The sequence below is a fragment of the Cnephaeus nilssonii genome (assembly GCF_951640355.1).
Source record: "Cnephaeus nilssonii genome assembly, chromosome: 2".
Classification (NCBI taxonomy): domain Eukaryota; kingdom Metazoa; phylum Chordata; class Mammalia; order Chiroptera; family Vespertilionidae; genus Cnephaeus; species Cnephaeus nilssonii.
Window position 1 is genome coordinate 41518914 of NC_137073.1, and position 19572 is coordinate 41538485.

The following is a 19572-nucleotide window of genomic DNA, read 5'->3' on the forward strand; positions in this document are numbered from 1 at the left end:
TTATTCATGTTATTCTTTTCTTTTCATCAACAGTGCCTGGCTGCCCAACACACTGGCACCATTATCTTAGTTTTTCCCAAGTGCTCTGAGTCACATTACTCCTTAAATGCAAATCAAAGGCTGTACAACTACAGAGTTCCAAACAATCAGGAAGTATACCATACCATGTAAAGTATTTTTTCAGTAGATAGTGTCCTTAATATTTGTCTTCTTCCCTCTGTTTGCAATTACCTCTCAGCTTTATAGGATCAGGTTTTCAGTTAGCTTTGAGCTCAGTGGAGTTGGGCTACAGTGGAATTCGAGATTAGCAATAACTGCTCCCTTTAAAACCTAATTTTGGAGATCCTGATTTGCCAGGTAGAAACATATGAAAAAGGGATAACTGAGCCCTTCCTTTCCCCCAGCCTCCATATCCAACTGCATTCTGTCTTATAATTACCTTTCACGTGCTTTTATTTCTTCTCATCTCCACTACCCTTTGTTTTCCCTCATCTATAGACTTGATAGCTATGTCCCTGCCTTACACTTGTGTCCCTTCAATCTAGTCTCTAATAACAGAAATCCTTAGAGAACACTATATAATCAAGTTAGTTCCCTATCTAATTCTCCTTATGGCTACCCAATATCCTCAGAATAAAGTCCAAATTAAATAACAAGACCTGTTAGGAGCCTTCATGACTTGTCTTCTGCCTACTTCTCAGTCTCCTTTCTCAATACACACGAGCTTGACTGAATTTTATTTAGTTCTTCAATTTCTCTCTCTCTCCCCCTTAAGTTTTCTCCACTTATCACAATGCTTGTTTATTAGCCTCCCAACTGACTAAAAGTTCCAGGGATAGGTACCATATATCTGTCATTCCTCCTTTTATTCAAAGAATCCAGCACAGTGCCTAGACCCTAGTAGACATTTATATGTATACTAGAGGCCTGGTGCATGAAATTCATGCACGGGGGGGTGTGTCCCTCAGCCCAGCCTGCACCCTCTCCAATCTGGGACCCCTCGAAGGATGTTCGACTGCCCGTTTAGGCCCAATCCCGGTAGGGCAGTTGGGCAAGACCAGGCCCGGTAGGATCGGGCCTAAACGGGCAGTCATACATCCCTCTCACAATCCAGGACTGCTGGCTCCCAACTGCTCGTCTGCCTGCCTTCTTTCTGATTGCGCCTAACCGCTTCTGCCCGCCAGCCTGATCACCCACTAACCACTCCCCTGCCAGCCTGATTGATGCCTAACTTCTCACCTGCCAGCCGGTTTGCCCCTAACTGCCCTCCCCTGCAGGCCTGGTCACCCCTAGCTGTCCTCCCCTACAGGCCTGGTCCCCCCCAACTGCTCTCCCCTGCAGGCCAGGGTCCCCCCCAACTGCCCTTCCCTGCAGGCCTGGGTCCTCCCCAACTGTTCTCCACTGCAGGCCTGGTCACCCCTAACTGCCCTCCCCTGCAGGCTAGATCTCCCCCAATTGCCCTCCCTTGCAGACCTTGTCCCTCCCAACTGCACTCCCCTGATGGCCTGATTGCCCACAACTGCCCTCCCTTGCAGACCTGATCCCTCCCAACTACCCTCCCCTGCTGGCCATCTTGTGGCGGCCATCTTGTGTCCACATGGGGGCAGTCATCTTTGACCACATGGGGGCAGCCATCTTGTGTTGGAGTGATGGTCAATTTGCATATTAGTCTTTTATTAGATAGGATAGAGGCCTGGTGCACGGGTGGGGGCCGGCTGGTTTGCCCTGAAGGGTGTCCCGAATCAGGGTGGGGGTTCTCTTGAGGTGCCTGGGGGGAGGGGCCTGTGGTGATTTGCAGGCCGGCCACGCCCCCCCAGCGACCGAAGCAGAGGCCCTGGTATCTGGGATTTATTTATCTTCTATAATTGAAACTTTGTAGCCTTGAGCAGAGGCCAAGGCAGACCAGGGTGTGCAGGAACCTTGGCTTCCTCCATCGCCGGGGTCAACTCAAGCCTCCTGCTCTCTCTAGCTCTGTGGCTGTTGCCATTTTTGTTGGGATTTATTTATCTTCTATAATTGAAACTTTGTAGCCTTGAGTGGAGGCCTGGGCCTGCCAGGGTGTGCAGAAAGCTTGGCTTCCTCCATTGCCGGGGAAACCCAAGCCTCCTGCTCACTCCGTGGCCACAGCCATCTTGGTTGGGTTAATTTGCACACTCGCTCCTGATTGGCTGGTGGGTGTGGCTTGTGGGTGTAGCAGAGTGATGGTTAATTTTCATATTACTCTTTTATTAGATAGGATATTTGCTAAATAATGAATGGACAGAAACTGAAAGTGGTAGGTCTAAGTTTTTCAGCCATATTAATTACCCGTGATTCTAAGGAGAGCAGAGAGGGACACATTTGATTCCTCTAGGAGCTTCTCCATAACACATACAAGCCAAGACAGATTCATATTAAAGTCTTTAGATATCTGAATAGTATTCTTAGTCTCTTGAGTGGGAAAAATTATCCTATCTAATAAAAGAGTAATATGCAAATTGACCATCACTCCAACGCACAAGATGGCCACCACAAGATGGCTGGCAGGGGAGGGCAGTTGTGGGGAGTTGGGGGGGGACCAGGCCTGCAGTGGAGGGCCATTGAGGGAGGACCAGTGGAGGGCAGTTGAGGGGGGACCAGGCCTGCAGTGGAGAACAGTTGGGGAGGACCCAGGCCTGCAGGGAAGGGCAGTTGGGGGGGACCAGGCCTGCAGGGGAGGGCAGTTGTGGGCAATGAGGCCAGCAGGGAGGGCAGTTAGGGTGACTGGGCCAGCAGAGGAGGGCAGGTGGGGGAAACCAGGCCAGCAGGGCAGGACAGTTGGGGGGACCAGGCGTGCAGAGGAGGGCATTTTTGGGGATCAGGCCTGTAGGGGAGGACAGTTGGGGAGGGACACAGGCCTGAGGGGCGGGCAGTTGGGGGGGGGAAACCAGTCCTGCAGGGGAGGACAGTTGGGGGGGGGACGCAGGCCTGTAAGGGAGGGGAGTTGGGGGGGACCAGGCAAGCATGGGAGGGCAGTTTGGGGGGAACCAGGCCTGCATGGGAGGGCAGTTGCAGGGGACCAGGCCTACAGGGAGGGCAGTTAGGGGTGACCGGGCTGGCAGAGGAGGGCAGTTGGGGGGTGGGGGACCCAGGTCTGCAGGGGAGGGCAGTTGGGGGGGACCAGGCCTGCAGGTGAGGGCAGTTGGGGGGAACCAGGCCTCCAGGGGAGTGCAGTTGTGGAGGGGGGGTGGGAACCAGGCCTGCAGGGGAGGACAGTTGTGGGAGGACCCAGGCATGCAGAGGAGGGAAGTTGGGGGGGACCAGGCATGCAGGGGAGGGCAGTTGTGGGTAATCAGGCCAGCAGCGAGGGCAATTAGGGGTTACCCAGCCAGCAGAGAGCAGTTGGAGGAGACCAGGCCAGCAGGGAAGAGCAGTTGTGCGGGGACCAGACCTGCAGGGGAGGACAGTTGGAGAGGGGACCCAGGCCTGCAAGGGAGGGCAGTTGGGAGGGACCGGGCCTGCAGAAGAGGGCAGTTAGAGGTGACCAAACCAGCAGGGGAGGGCAGTTGGGGGGCGACCAGGCCTGCAGGGGAGGACAGTTAGGGGTGACCAGACTGGCAGGGGAGGGCAGTTAGGGGTGACCAGACTGGCAGGGGAGGGCAGTTAGGGGAAATTGGGCCGCCCGGGGAGCAGTTACGCGTCAATCAGGCTGGCAGTGGAGTGGTGAAGGGGTGATCAGGCTGGCAGGCAGAAGCGGTTAGGGGCAATCAGGCAGAGGCATGCGAGCAGTTGGGAGCCAGTAGTGCTGGATTGTGAGAGGGATGTCCAACCGCCCATTTAGTCCCGATCCTGGGTGGTCAGACATCCCTCAAGGGGTCCCAGATTGGAGAGGGTGCAGGCTGGGCTGAGGGACACACACACACCCCAGGCACAAATTTCGTGCACCGGGCCTCTAGTTAGAAATATAGCCGTATCCTTCTGGTCAGTGAATTAGCATGGTCTCACTAAAGAGATAGCATTTGACAATGCTTTCTTTTGGCTGAAACTCTACACTTTGCTTCCCAGAGATGAATTAGTCAAGTTTCTTAATTTGTAAAGCAATAGATTATTCTACTCTTTAGCACTGCCTAAGCCCCCGCCTCTATGCTGAATACATTTTTAAAATAATCTAAGGCACAGAATTTGAACTCAAATCTGACTCCAGAACTTGTGCTCTGAACCACAATGAAATCAACTTGGTAAGCTATATGTCTGATACATACTACACAGGGTATAGCAAAAGTAGGTTTTCAGTTGTGAGTATACAAACAGTTTACTCTTGTTTTATTATTTATTAATTATTGTACTATTTTCCATAGGAACAACTGTAAACCTATTTTTGCCCTACCCAGTATATAATAATTCTGGAAAGACAGGGAGCTCAAATTTAGACTCCATGATTCAGTTCCTATGAAAAGCACATCTGTAATAAAGAATATCTGAGGATCTTTCTGTAGGTCAAAATGACAAGAGGTTTAATCTTGCATGTCAACTGGAACCACCTTAGTGATGCCACATTGAGAGCAACTCAATATATTGAGGAAGTTAATGAAAATAGTGTAAAATTTATGGTTTTACCTATATGTTACTAAAATTCCTGCAAGTAAAACTGATCACTTATTCAATATTAGAATGAAGCCAGATATAGGCTCTACAGGCAGAACAGTTTTAAAGAGATGATGAGAAATGAGCAGAGTTCAAATATGTCTTTGAAAACATGTGAAAAAATAGAACATAAGTAACTGAAGTGATGAGCCAATATAATCAAACTCATTTGCCCTCTGTGGCAGACTTCCCTGAGTATTCAGCAAACACTTGCTATAACATACAACACTTAGAGACATGCGAATGTATACAGGTACATCCACAACCCAGCTTGAGTTATGCAAATTAAATATAATTTGTTCAATTAACTTTTCCAATTATATGAATTGAGATCATTAAAAATTTTACCATTCAGGCATCCTTGCCTCTGAGTCCCTCTTTCTAAAGTTTTATAGAACTACTACCCTAACCGGTTTGGCTCAGTGGATAGAGCGTCGGTCTGCAGACACAAGGGTCCCAGGTTCGATTCCGGTCAAGGGCATGTACCTTGGTTGTGGGCACATCTCCAGTGGGGGGTGTGCAGGAGGCAGCTGATAGATGTTTCTCTCTCATCGATGTTTCTAACTCTCTATCTCTCTCCCTTCCTCTCTGTAAAAAATCAATAAAATATACTTTAAAAAAAAGAACTACTCAAATACTTTTATTACATGTAACTAAAAGTTCCATAGATTACAAACTCCTATAAAATTACTGGTTATATAATATAAATTACCTCTAAAATTTAACAGTGAGAAAAACATGAGAACTTATACGATTTAATCAAGAACTAAATTTTAAAATTCAAATCAAGAAAAAATAAAATCCATCGCACAGATTCAGTAGGATGGATGTGTGTGTGTGTGTGTGTGTGTGTGTGTGCGCGCGCGCGCATGCGTGTGTGTGTGTGTGTATTTCAAATGGAAATATGTAGAGGAAAAAATTCAAAAAATTTTAAAAGGTTCTATATTAAAATAGATTGAAATAACATTTATGATCTCAATTACTTGAAAACAGCGTTTAGATTACCTTAAGCCAACATTTAAAAGAACTAAGAGACTCAGTAATCTTTCCCCATTTCTATAATACACATAAAAGTCTAAAACTTAGAGGGCATGAGAGGACAGAACATTGTAGCTATCTCTAAGTGTATAGAAAAGGGAAAGAAAACACATCAAAAAAATGAGACTGCTTTAAATGTTCGTAAATATCCAGAAAATTGAGGAGAATATTTAATAAATACTTGTCCTTGAAATTATTTTCTCCATCTGATATTTTCTACAAGTACAAACAAAATATACCATTATAAAAAAAAATTAGGGGTATGTTTATTTGACTAATTAATCAGAAAGTACATTCTGAATATTTAGGATGAAAAAATTAGATATCTACTTAACTGACTAGACTTTGAAGGAGACATGTCTATAAAAGGAAAAAAGATAAAAAATGTTCTATTACCTAAAGCTACTTAAAAAGACTGAACTTATTGTTGAAAACTCAAGTTTAGCACATATTTCAAGTAATGCAGTTTGTTTTTTCTAACCTGTAGTATGTACTTACAAAAATGGACAAAGGCAAAATCTCAGTATCTCTGTTGGTCTTCCTAGACCATGTTAATTTTGCTTTTTGGTTAAATACAAAAGAACAGAATTATGGAGAGTTCAGCAACAAGTTTTTCATTAGGATATGAAATCATGCCACGAGTTCCAAAAAAGGGTTAGTGGTATAAATTTGGGAAATAATCACTCATGCAAAAATCAGAAAATACCTGTACCGAGCCACCATGTCTGTCTGCTGCAAGGTGAGCTCTCAAATGGTGGGGATTTGCCTGCTGGGAGTCCCAAGCTGCCCTGTGGTCTGCCGACTGCCATTTATTTAATGCATGTGGCATGGATGGAAGAAGAAAAACCCAATATGTTAAACATCTCATCCTTATAATATTGAAAACAAACGTATAAAAGGAAATTTTAAAATACCCTTACTATTCTGAGTCACAGATGCAATGATACTGCATGTGGAGAGATTTTAATTAAATTGCTATAATTATGTCATGATCAACCATAAAAATAAAATACAATCATAGAATTTTAGAAGTGAAAAGACTTTAGATGTCACAGACTCTACCCTCTAACTTTATAAATGAAATTAACAAAGAACAGGGAGGTAAAAATGGTGTGCCCAAGAAAGCACATGGAATCAAGCATGAGCGAACTAAAAAACCATTCAGCATATTTTCTATAGTAGGGGTTCTCATTCGTTTTCTGATGAGGAACAACTTCTAGCAAGGTAAGAAAAAAAATAGTACTTAAATAGTTGTTCCTAATATTCTAGAAAACTTTTCTCTCCTGTTTCTGATTGTGAATATGAGAAAACAGAGAAGTTATTTGAAAAGTTAAAAGTGCTATATAAAATACTATGAGAATATGACAATTTTTAAAAGTAACAATCCTAGATATGCTTCCTTAATCTCTTTTTATCTGGTTCAAGGAACCCATTTCCCTGAAATAGGCTGATAATTCTTGATGCTTTTAGATGACTTTGGCAAATTTGCATGGCAATAACTTCCAGACTAATAAACTACTAGCAGAATTAGAAGGGTTCGATTCTATGTTTCAGGAAAATGTGGACAGCACTAATAAAAAGAAGGGGGAGAAATAAATACAATATTTTAAGTTTCTATGACATGTTGGTTCTGCATGAGGTGCTTTATCTATGTTATCTCATTTTGAGATAAATAGTATTATCCTCATTTTACTGATGAAGACGTTGAGATGTTAAACACTTCCCTAAATCACAGAGGTAGCAAGGAGTACAACAAAGATTCAAACTCAGAGTCTACTGCTTCTCCAATAAGACTACCTAGCTCCTTAACACAATTACATCATGTTCTAAAGCTTTTGGTGCTCTTTACTTTCTTTTTCAAAGTCAAGAAAATCTTGCCATACAGGGCCAAGCACATAGGGAGCCTAAGAATATCAGTGGTGAGAGAAACCCTTTGGGAGAAGAGATATTAAAATTCAAGTAGACACAATGAATTAAAGTTCAGGCACTAAGTTCTCTAAATTAAATTGCACAATTCAAAATTACATACTTTGTGGTATGAAGTATGTAATCATAAAATAATGATGATAATTTTATAATGTCTTTTCATTAAACCCTCCAAACTCATCACCAGAATTTAGCAGATGTGTAGTTTAATTAAATAAATTAGATGAGATAAAATCTGAACAGGATGGGAGAATGAAAATGATGTTAAAGTTGAGACAAATATCTAAATGTTGCCTAGGGACAAAAGGCAACATTTGGGGGTCACTGACCTCTTTAAGAAGATAGTAGAATAAACATTTACATGCACCCAACACTTTCTATAAAATATCAGGATCCACTAAACTTCAAGCATTGACTCTAGGTTACAAATTGTTTACCTTGGGACATAGCAAAGGTTTTAGCCATTTAAAGAATTAATTTTTCTTGTTTTGGGATTGTGAACTATGAGTTTCTCATACAACTTAAACTGTTTACTGCTTCACAGATATTTAAGAATTTTTTTTCTAGATATACAACTTTTTCTATTATGATGACAGTCTGCATATCCAGGTTTCAAGTTCAATATGTAAGCTACATTAAAGGATTTCCAAGGGAGAAAAAAACACTGACTCCCTACATTTAGTTGAACAACGACAATATGAATAACATATGGTTCCCACCCTCAGTGAGCTAACAATTTAGCTAGTAAGACATGTCTGAAACATGTAGAAAGTTAACCCCTAAAATATTTAAAGTTTAATTCAACAACAAAAGAAGAGCTTCACTTACTACAATACCTAACAGCTCAAGTGGAAATGTTCAGAGAATATGAGTTATTAATTTTCTTCCAAAGTACATTTGAGAAATTAACTCTGACTTATTAAATACAAACTCTGAATCTTGACTTCTGAGCCATTTCTTTCTATACACAGCATCTATCAGAGCACTTAAGCTATCAACAAGTTGTAATTTATATTTTGAATTAATTCATATGCAAGACCCTTTATTGTCCCAATTTTTCTAAGGCAAAATTCTAAAACTAAACTTTTTAAATTGGCTGTACTTTACAGAATACTGTTAAATATCCCCAAAAAGTAGCACTTTATTTTGTGATGATTTTTAACAAGTTGTGTTTTTTCCTTTGATTTTTCATCTCTTGTTTAACCCTCACTAGAACTCTGATGGGATAAAAGATGTAAAGGATAAACCATTATTCTTCTCTAAAAACGGTTAAAATCGAAAACACTAAAGACACTTTTTAACTCAGAGTGATAACAAAATTTCTTATGCTAAAGATGGCTCCAATAAAACTTCTTTATAAAAAATGAGAAAGTGGAAACATTGCTCAAAAATTTCAACAGCTCTCAATCACCTTAACTAAGGAAATCCATCTTCTATGCATTATCTTGGACCTACTCTCTGCTCCTAGCAAACTGAACTGCTTGCTGTTCTTCAAAGTCTACATCTGTAAACTTCTGCTTCATATTTTATACTGTTCACTCTCTCTAAAATGTTTTTATTCCTTTATCTGCCTTTGAAAATGTCATCCATTCTTCAAGCTCATCTCAAAAACCACATTCTCCTATAATCTTTATAGTTCCTGCATAGTTCCTTTATAGTTCCTAATGATCTTCCATGGCACTTCATTAATATACTTCATGCGATGGAACTTATTCTGCTTTGTAATGTAGTTATTTGTGAATTTATTATACTAATCATGATAACAATAACACCAACCATGAGAGTTGAGATTTATTGAAGGCTTACTATATGCTAGGAATTAACATGCATTATTTCTCTTTTATCGATGACAGAACTGAGGCTTTGAGAGATTAAGTAATTTGCCCAGGGTTAAACCATATCCAGGTATGAATGATTACAGAGACTGAGTGAAATCTTAGCCACTCATTACAAAATATTTCTTACAGGTTATATTGTTTACTTACTTCTGCATTTCTGCAACATGTAAAATAGTAACTTTCAAATACTAGAAACTCAGTAAATAATTTATTAAGCTAGACTATAGATAGAAGGATCAACTGCTATTACAATTCATTCCAATAAGATATCCAAATACTTCTATTCTAATATAATGTCAAATGTTGCTCAAAATTATACCAATTTATACCACTAAATTATAAATTTATAATTAAATTAATAGTGAACAATAGGGGAAATAGGTATTTTCAATTCTTAGTGCATGTGTATATAATATTTTATCTGTTGAAGAAAAAACATGCATTTAATTCTTTCAATATGTATATACCTGTGTATATATACACTCACTCACACATGTAAATACACACACACACATATAAAGCAGTCACCTGGACATGATAAAACACCAAATGCACTTATAAACTGTCAGAAGGTAATACAGAGGCAAACTAAGACATTTCTTATCTAAAGGGGCAGCAAACCTGGTTTTTGGATTGTTGCATCTTATCTCTGTGTTGATGTGCTTCTCTGTTTGATGATAGAGCAGGATCTTGCTGAACTGCCCCCACTGGAGTAGGCTGCAACACAATAGCAATTAGCATCAATACAACCTATTTCAGAAGTTTTACTTAATATCATTTAGCTGTTTAAAAGACTCAAGGAAGAAAGTATGGCCTTAAAAAAAAGACGTCATTCTCAAAATATATTAAAGCTAAGACAACACAGCTACTCTTTAAACTGTTTTCAGAATATTTAAATGCTTTATCAAGCATTTATTTTTACTAATATAACAACAAAAGATCTAATGCTATCATTCTTTTAAATTACTTTTTCATATCAAAAATATGAAAGTATATCTGTTCATGTTTCTCATTTTCAAAGCTAATGTATAAACAGAATAAATTTTTATTAAGGGAACAACTTTTTAAATAAACTATTAAGATTGTATATTGTCACTCAAAAGAGGCTTAAAAAATTTTAATTTTCAAGTACAATTCAAAATATAAATTCTTTAATCAAAGTTTCTTTGAATTTCCACCATAAATAACATGTATATTCAAATCACTTAGCATTTAAGAAAAATATACATTGAACACTTAGTAAGTGAACTGTTCAAAAATACTTGAACTTGAAAGGTTAGTGGTTCCAAATATGGATAAAAACTTGTTAACAGTGAGCCACAAATAAAGAAAATTTTGTAAAACATTCTTACTTATTAAAAAAAGATTAGCGAGAATACATATTTGATGTTTCAGAAATCAGCTCTTCAAAGAAAGAATATAATGATGTGTCTCTTTAAGTGCTAAGCACCAATTCTACAGTTATAATAAAGAATATTTTTTAAGTTATAAAAACTTAGGTACAGTATCAATCTATTCCAAGAGATAACAGAACTGCTAGGATAATTAAAATGTTTTTAAATTACAAATATTTTAAAAGATGGCTAAAGTAAACAGAAAACAAAACTAGCTGATCATTTAAAGTAATCACTAGAATATTAGACCAAAAAAAAGTATATTTGACACCAAGAATTAAATCAGGGATGAAAGTTTGAAAAATCACTCTAAAAAGCAGAGTCCAAATGTAGGGTATTTATAAAATTCAAAGGATAATATATTAGTATTGTGTTACCTAAACTGTCCCTAAAAAGGAAATAAAATGAACCCTTTTTCAAAAGTATTTGTTTTCAACTCTTTTCAGTTGAAGGATCTATACTGTGGGGGGGAGGGGGGGCGGAACACAATAAAATATCTATACTAATAAAAGGGTAATATGCTAATTAGACCAGGAGACCTTCCGGACAAAGCCATTGTGGCGGGGCTGAGGCAGAAACAGTTAAGGGCGATCAGGCTGGGGGGTGGAGGGGGCAGTTGGGGGCAATCAGGCCAGCTGGGGTGGGGGGCAGTTGGAGGCGAGTAGACTGGCAGAGGGGGCAGTTGGGGGCGAGCAGGCGGGAGCAGTTGGGGGTGAGAAGGCTGGCAGGCAGAGTGGTTAGGGGCGATCAGGCAGGTAGGCAGGTGAGCAGTTAGGAGCCAGCGGTCCCAGATTGCAAGAGGAATGTCCGACTGCCAGTTGGACATCCCCTAAGGGGTCCCAGATTGGAGAGGTTGAAGGCCAGGTTGAGGGACAACCCCCACCCCCACCACCATGCACAAATTTTGTGCACCGGGCCACTAGTTTTATTATATAGCAGAGAGTACTCACCAACTGTTTACCCATCCAGTCATATTCATAATCAAACAGATATCCCTTTCGATCAAACAAGTCAGTAAAAAGCTTTCTTAGATAGTCATAGTCTGGTTTTTCAAAAAAATCTAGCCTTCTTACATAACGAAGATATGTTGCCATTTCTTCTAGAAAGGAAATAAAAATTATTTTGAATATACTTATCTACATATTCGTTAATAACAAAATTATTTAAGTGTGTAAAAAGCATGCAGTATGAAAAGCATACAGTAGAAAAAATAAAATTCTATATTGCAATTTAAAATTTTATAAATTTAATTACAATGACTTTTTTTTTTAAAGGGAGGAAATTTCTAACCTTGGTTATAAGCAGTATTGGAACCAACTGACCTAGCAAATTAATCCTCAGAAATATAACACAGAAGCTGTTTAATTCTTCTTTTAATTTCCAGTCATATAATTAACAATCATGCATTCCATTAAAATTCTAATGTATTAGAGATATGTACATTTTTAAAAGGTCATACTCTCCAGAATGAAAAAGACATAAAAATCAATAGGCAAAATGGTAAGCAAAACCATGTTTCACCATGGAAGCACAAAAAAATCACTGTAGTAAGAGATAGTAGGTTGCACCTAGCTGCTTTTCTGATTCAATTCATTCCTGGTAGCCAATAAGAACAGGATCACGCAAAACTCAATGGGCAGTGAAAGTGGCACCTAGTGACCTTGATCACATGGTGAAGCTCACTATTCCACTTTCTAGCTAATTATCTGGTTAATTTACTTTGGCACCACCATTTTTCTTGCAGAAATTTATATAGGCTTCTTAACTTGCACTCAATCTGCCTACACCTAAACTGCTAGTACTAGCAACGAATATTTTTTTTAACCCTCTAACTTTAGATTAAAAAAGAAAAACATATAATTAAAGTTTGCTGACAATGAATAATATAGCAAACTTGGGAAAGAGCTACCAGAGATTATACTGCTGATATTATTAGAGTAATAACGTCAACATTGTACAGGCAAAGTTGTGGGTATCAATGTGAGATTGAATTCAGCCTTCTATCTTCAAGTTTGGTTCTCTGTTTTCTCAATGTTATTGCACCTATCTCAGCAGGTATTTGAATATATTAGCAACACATTATTCTTATTTATTTTTTATTCTTATTTCTTAATTGATTTAGAAATCTTAAGTTTCTGTTGGTTTGAGTTGCCATAAATCTACATGAAAGCTAAACTATTTTCATAAAGCTCCTTAATATAAAATTAGCCTAAAGGTAATAAGGGTAGTAAGGTTTTACTGTACTTTGAAAACGACTAAATCATATATCATATAACTACGTTGAGTTGGACAATGAGACTCAAATGACTAACATTATACACTGAAACTTTATAGTTGGTATTTCTTAGCAAATATTTTTTTAATTCTTTATTGTTTAAAGTATTACATATGAATCCTTTTTCCCCCACTGACCTCTCCCCACTCCCCTCAACCCCCGCACATGCCCTCACCGCCCCTACTGACTGTGTCCATGGGTTATGGGTTATGCTTATATGCATGCATACAAGTCCTTTGGTTGATCTCTCTCCCTCCTTCCCTCCAAACCCCCTTCCAAATATTTTAAATTCTTAAAAGTATTTTATTGAAGAAAATATTACTTCAGCTGGTATTGGTCTGCATTACTAAAGATGGGATTTTCTTCTACTAATACCATCTTAACAAAGCAAATATAGAAACTAACCCTGTGGTCTGTGCATCAAATGCTGACATCTTTTAAATAATATTTTGAGCTCATTTTTTAAAAACATGAAAAAAGGTATTTATAGACTTAAACAATGATTAACAGTTCTGGTCTTCTGTGTATGAGTATATGGATCAATGTGGCATCATGCATTACCTGGAAAATTTTCACATAACACTTCTATTGGTGTGGCTCGTTTTGTATCTCCAATTTTCTGATACCTCTCTTTTAGTGTGTCAGCCTAAAACAGGGGAAGAAAAAAAACCTTGAGACAGTGGTAATTTTAAAATTAAATACTTGGAAGACTGGATCGTAATATATTAACAATCTCTAAAATTCAATAAGGAAACATAAAAATGTTTACCTTTAAACCTTGCCAAGGAAGACTTCCTCTAAGAAAATACATGAACATATGACCTAAAGCTTCTAAGTCATCTCTTCTACTTTGTTCTGAAATATAAGAAGAATATAAATTTCACTTGCCTCTTCCAGTTAAGAATGCAAGAATGGAGAACTAATTCTTCTGTTATATACCGATTAATCCCTAAAAGTTTAGTATATAAATACATAATACAGATCTAGTGCTTATATGTGACAAGGTCTTATCTAGTTAAACAATAATTTTTTACATTAAAATGATCATACATCTTTAAAATACACTGTATTTCTGGAAATGCTATTAAGGGCTTATTTCTCTCCTGAGATATCTATTCATAGGAACATAAGGCAAGGGGGGAAAGGTTCCATGGTCAAATAGAGTCACTGTGTACTAAAGCTCTGTCTTAAAGATTCAGAATGTAACATATGAAAGATTCTGGGGAAAAACCTAGAGGTTTTCCCTAAAAGATTAATCCTAATGTTAACCTTAAACGTTAAACCCCAAAAATGTCTAACTTCATTTAACCCTGCATTTCCTAAATTTATGAGCACAAACTTCCATCCTACAAACATCATTGATTTTAAAAACAATTAGTATTCTCTGTAATATGTTTTTTAAAAAACACTTGTGTTTGACACATCCTAACATGCATAACCCCTCCAAAAATGTACTGCTAAAAACAATTGTCATTTTCAAATTGCTATTATTGTTTTAGTAGTAAACTGTTGTATAGCACACAACTGAGTGACAATCACAGACTAAGGGAGGTATTTACAAATATTTGCTTAGTGCATTTTTTTTCAATTTTCTTTATCACTGAAGTTAAATGCTTAAAATAATATAAAAAATGCTGACTAACAATAAAAGGAAAAAATAATACTTTAATAATAAAAGGATGTTCACGTGCAAGATGTTCTATACAAATGAATAATCATACTATCTAAGCAATACTAAATGCTTTTTTGAAAAGGCAAACAAGCATTAAAGCTTCAGAAAAGGTTTTAATTTTTGCTATATAATTTCATAACATTCTATAATTGTCTCCTGTAACATGAGCTACAGTTTTAAAATATATGTTTGTGTTATTTTTTAATCAATATCTATGCTCCCACCAAATAGGAAGTCCCAGGAGGCCAGATGTCTATCTATTTGGCTCATTATTCTCAGATCTAGTATAATGGCTGCCACAGAGCACTCAACACAAACTATTTAAAAACATAAATGGATATTTGGAAATATATACTACCAGATATATGTCCCTTTTCTATAAGTACAGGAAAATACCTAAAAAATATATGCATCAAATTATTAGTAATCAGGGGTATGAGACTGGAGAACGAGACAGGACATTTCAATTTCTCATTTCATATACTAAAAAATGTGGTATAATGGAAAATTTTTCTTCTATTTTGTATTATAACAATACTAGAGGCCTGGTGCATGAAATTCGTGCATGGGAAGGTCCCCTCAGCCCAGCCTGCACCCTCTCCAATCGGGGACCCCTTGGGGGATGTCCGACTGCAAATTTAGGCCCAATCCCTGTGGACATCGGACATCCCTCTTGCAATCTGGGACCGCTGGCTCCTACTCGATCACCTGCCTGCCTGCCTGATCACCTCTAACCCCTCTGCCAGCCTGCCTGATTGCTCCTAACTTCTCTGCCTGCCTGCCTAATCGCCCCAACTGCCTCTGCCTGCCTGCCTGATCACCCCCAACTGCCCTCCCCTGCAGGCCTGATCTCATCCCCAACTGCCCTCCCCTGCTGGCCAGTTCACCCCCAACTGCCCTCCCCTGCAGGCCTTGTTGCCCCCAACTGCCCTCCCCTGTAGGCCTGATCTCGCCCCCAACTGCCCTCCCCTGCAGGCCTGATCTCACCCCCAACTGCCCTCCCCTGACGGCCAGTTCACCCCCAACGCCCCTCCCCTGCCAGCCTGGTCACCCCCAACTGCCCTTCCCTGCAGGCCTGATCTCACCCCCAACTGCCCGCCCCTGCCAGCCAGTTTGCCCACAATGCCCCTCCCCTGCCAGCCTGGTCGCCTGCAACTGACCTCCCCTGCCGGCCTTTTCGCCCCCAACTGCCATCCCCTGCTGGCCTGATCTTGCCCCCAACTGCCCTCCCCAGCTGACCTGATCTCACCCCCAACTGCCCTTCCCTGCTGGCCTGATCTCACCCCCAACTGCCCTCCACTGCAGGCCTGATCTCGCGCCCAACTGCCCTCCCCTGCAGGCCTGATCTCGCCCCCAACTGCCCTCCCCTGCAGGCCTGATCTTGCCCCCAACTGCCCTCCCCTGCAGGCCTGATCTTGCCCCCAACTGCCCTCCCCTGCCAGCCTGATCTCACCCCCAATGACCCTCCTCTGCCAGCGTGGTTGCCCCCAACTGCCCTCCCCTGCAGGCCTGATCTGGCCCCAAACTGCCCTCCTCTGCCAGCCTGATCGCCCCTAACAGTCTCTGCCTCAGCCCCCACCACCATGGCTTTGTCCGGAAGGAAGTCAGATGTCCGGAAGATGGCCAGTCTACCCAGTCTAATTAGCATATTACCTTTTTAGTAGTATATGTAGATTATATAGGAGAGGATTGCTTAAATGGGGGGGAAAGGCCTTTTTCATCAGGAGGAGATGCTCTTGGCAGACAAAAATATATAATCCCTATATCTGGACTGATAGCCAGCCATATGCACTATACTGCCAAACCAGTCATTCAAAAATTGAACCGCTTTCTTACACCTTACACCTTACACCCAACAGCTGTTGCCCTTAAAACCCCTCCTCAGCCCCCACCTTAGGTTCTGCCTTCACAGTTCACCCAGATTAGGTTCTGATTGCTTGGTTTCTATGCCAGTCAGCGTCAAAAGCTCCGCCTCCTAGGCAGCCATTGGCTTCTCGCAGTTCACCCAGATTTGGTTCTGATTGGTCGGTTTCTATGCCAGTCAGTGTCTTCAGGCCTATTTCAGGGCCTGATCCGCAGCCCCCTGCCTTTCTCTCCAGGCCTGATCTGCAGCCTCCACAGCAGCTGTGTATCAGGCTCAGCCTCTCTCTCCGGGCCTCTCTCCGGGCCTGATCTGCAGCTGCCGCAGCAGCAACTAGGTCATTAGGCTTCTGGCCCGGCCCCGAGCCGGAGGCTAATGACCTCGCCGCGCCCGCCTTGCCTCGTCCACCACCTGCGCCTGCAGGCTGCCAGCTTTGCTGTGATAGGAGCCTGTGGGCCATGGGGGAGGGACCAAGAGGTGCTCCATGCACTTCCTGGTGACCGGTCGACCATCTGGTCATTTAGGTCGTGACAGCCCCTGGCCTTTTATAATGTAGATAAGCATATGCTATTGAAAACAGCAAACTTTCAAAATAAGTAAAATAGATTTAAAGTTCTTTGTAAAGCCATTAATGAATGTGGGGTGTGAGTAACATGAAAAAAATCAGTAATGCCTTTTATTACTAAAATTATATTTTATTAGGTACTGGAAGTATTAAGAATAAAAAGTCATGCCAAAAAATCCTGAAGTCTTGCTGAAAATCGGAATCAACCCCTGAATCTTTTAAAAGCCTTAAGTAAGCAGGCCTAATGCCAGAGATTGATTCTTTGGGTACAACATGGAGTAGAAGAATGTACATTTCACATATATATTTTTTAATTAATTTCAGAGAGGAAGGGAGAGTTAGGAACATCAATGATGAGAGAGAATCATTGATCAGCTGCCTCCTGCACACCCCCTACTGCGAATCAAGCCCACACGCCAGGCATGTGCCCTTGACCGGAATCGAGCCAGGGACCCTTCAGTCCACAGGCCGACGCTCTATTCACTGAACCAAACCAGCTATAATTTACATTTTAAAAGTTTAGCAGATAATTCTAAAGTAGAGTCAGACTTGATAAGCTCTAAAAAGGAAACTTCTTTCATTGAAGTATTTAATTATTTAACATATAATAAAATACATACATTATAGGGGTACAGTTTGATAAACTTTAACAACACAGACACCTAAGTACCATCTATTAAAGGACCTTTGTGTAACTTCCAGTTTGAGGCCATTGTGAATAAAACTGTTATGAACATTCTTATACAAGTCTTTGTGTGACATATGCTTTCATTTCTCTTGGGTAAATATCTAGGAGTGGATTACTGTGTCATATGTAAAGTATAGGTTTAATGTTATAATGAACTTGTACACTCTTCTCCAAAGGGGTTGTGCCATTTTATATTTCCACCAGTGATGTAGGAAAGTTCCAGTTGCTCCAGAGCTTGTTCAACCTTTACTAGTAGTATAGCCAATCTTTTAAATTTTAGCCATGCTGGTGGCCATGAAGCATGAGATCACTGTGATTAAATTTGAATTCCACTGGTAACTAATATTTTTGAACATCATTTCATGTGTTACTGGTCATTCACATATCTTTTTGTTAAGTGTCTGTTCAAATATTTAATGCATTTTTTAAGTTCTATTCATTGTCTTATTCTAAAGTTGTAAGAATTGTTTGTATATTCTGGATATGTCATTTTCAGATATAAATTTTCCAAATACTTTCTCCCTCATCGATGTTTCTATCTTTCTATCCCTCTCCCTTCCTCTCTCTAAAATAAAAATTTTAAAAACCCACAAAACTAGAGAATTTCTTGAAGAAAAATCTTTGTGATCTTAGGGTAGTCAAAGATTTCCTAGTAAATAGGGCTTCTTTCAAAGAACAGAAGTGTGCATTTTGACACTTACCTCACTCCCTTCAAAAAATTAACCAAAATGGATCACATACCTAAGTGTTAAACACAAAATTATAAAATTTCTAGAAAATAACACAAGAAAGGTGGCCTTGGTTTTGGCAATGATTTTTTAGATATAACAACATAAGTATAATCCATGAAAGAAATAATGATGAGCTAGACTTCATTAAAATTAATAACTTCAGCTCTGCAAAGACACCATCAAAAGAATGAAAAGATAAGCCACAGACTGGGAGAAAATATCTGCAGAAGACACATCTCATAAAGGACTGTTATCCACAATATATGAAGAACTCTTAAAATTCAAAAATAAGAAAATAACCTGATTACGACTGGGCCAAGACCTTAACAGACACCTCAAAAAAGAAGATATATACAGTTGACAAATAAGTATATGAAAATCTCAGATCATGTAATCAAAAAGTGCAAATTTCCATCTCTTAGAATGGTATCTACAACATTGACAACAGCTAATGCTGCCAAGAATGTGGAACAGGAGCTCTCATTCATGGTTGGTGGGATTGCAAAATGGTACACCCACTTTGGAAGACAGTTTGAGGGTTTCTTACAAAACTAAATATACTCTGACCATACAATCCAGCATTAAGATCCTTGGTATTTACCCAAAAGAGTTGAAAACTTATGCCCACACAGAAATACATACATGAATGTTTATAGCAGTGTTAGTCCTAATTGCCAAAACTTGGAAGCAATGATGATGTCCATCAGTAGGTGTATAAATAATCTCTAGTACTTCTAGACAATAGAATATTATTCAGCACTAAAAAGAAATGAGCTATGGAGCCATGAAAAAACATGGAGTCTTAAATGCTTATTACTACGTGAACTATACCAGTCTGAAAAGGCTACATACTGTGTAATTCCAACTATATGGCATCTGGAAAAGGAAAAACTATGGAAACAGTAAAAAGACCAGTGGTTACCAGGCATTGGAGGGAGAGAGGATTAAGTAGAGCATAGAAGATGCTTAGGGAAATGAAAAT

The 19572-nt window shown here is 39.8% G+C and overlaps 1 protein-coding gene across 8 annotated transcripts in view; it reads right to left on the reverse strand.

Annotated features, from left to right (window-relative positions):
* The window catches only part of CSNK1G3 (casein kinase 1 gamma 3), a 112983-nt gene that overhangs the window by 17234 nt on the left and 76177 nt on the right, over positions 1-19572 (reverse strand). For 2 of the 8 annotated variants that reach the window (XM_079788311.1, XM_079788313.1), the window contains exons 7-11: positions 13843-13928; positions 13635-13719; positions 11749-11894; positions 10026-10121; positions 6347-6442 (exon numbers count right to left, since the gene is read on the reverse strand). In XM_079788311.1, coding sequence (XP_079644437.1) covers positions 6347-6442; positions 10026-10121; positions 11749-11894; positions 13635-13719; positions 13843-13928 — 509 coding nt within the window. Of the gene's footprint in view, positions 1-6346; positions 6443-10025; positions 10122-11748; positions 11898-13634; positions 13720-13842; positions 13929-19572 lie in introns of all 8 variants that reach the window. The other 6 variants (XM_079788310.1, XM_079788312.1, XM_079788315.1 and 3 more) reach the window with 3 other exon arrangements.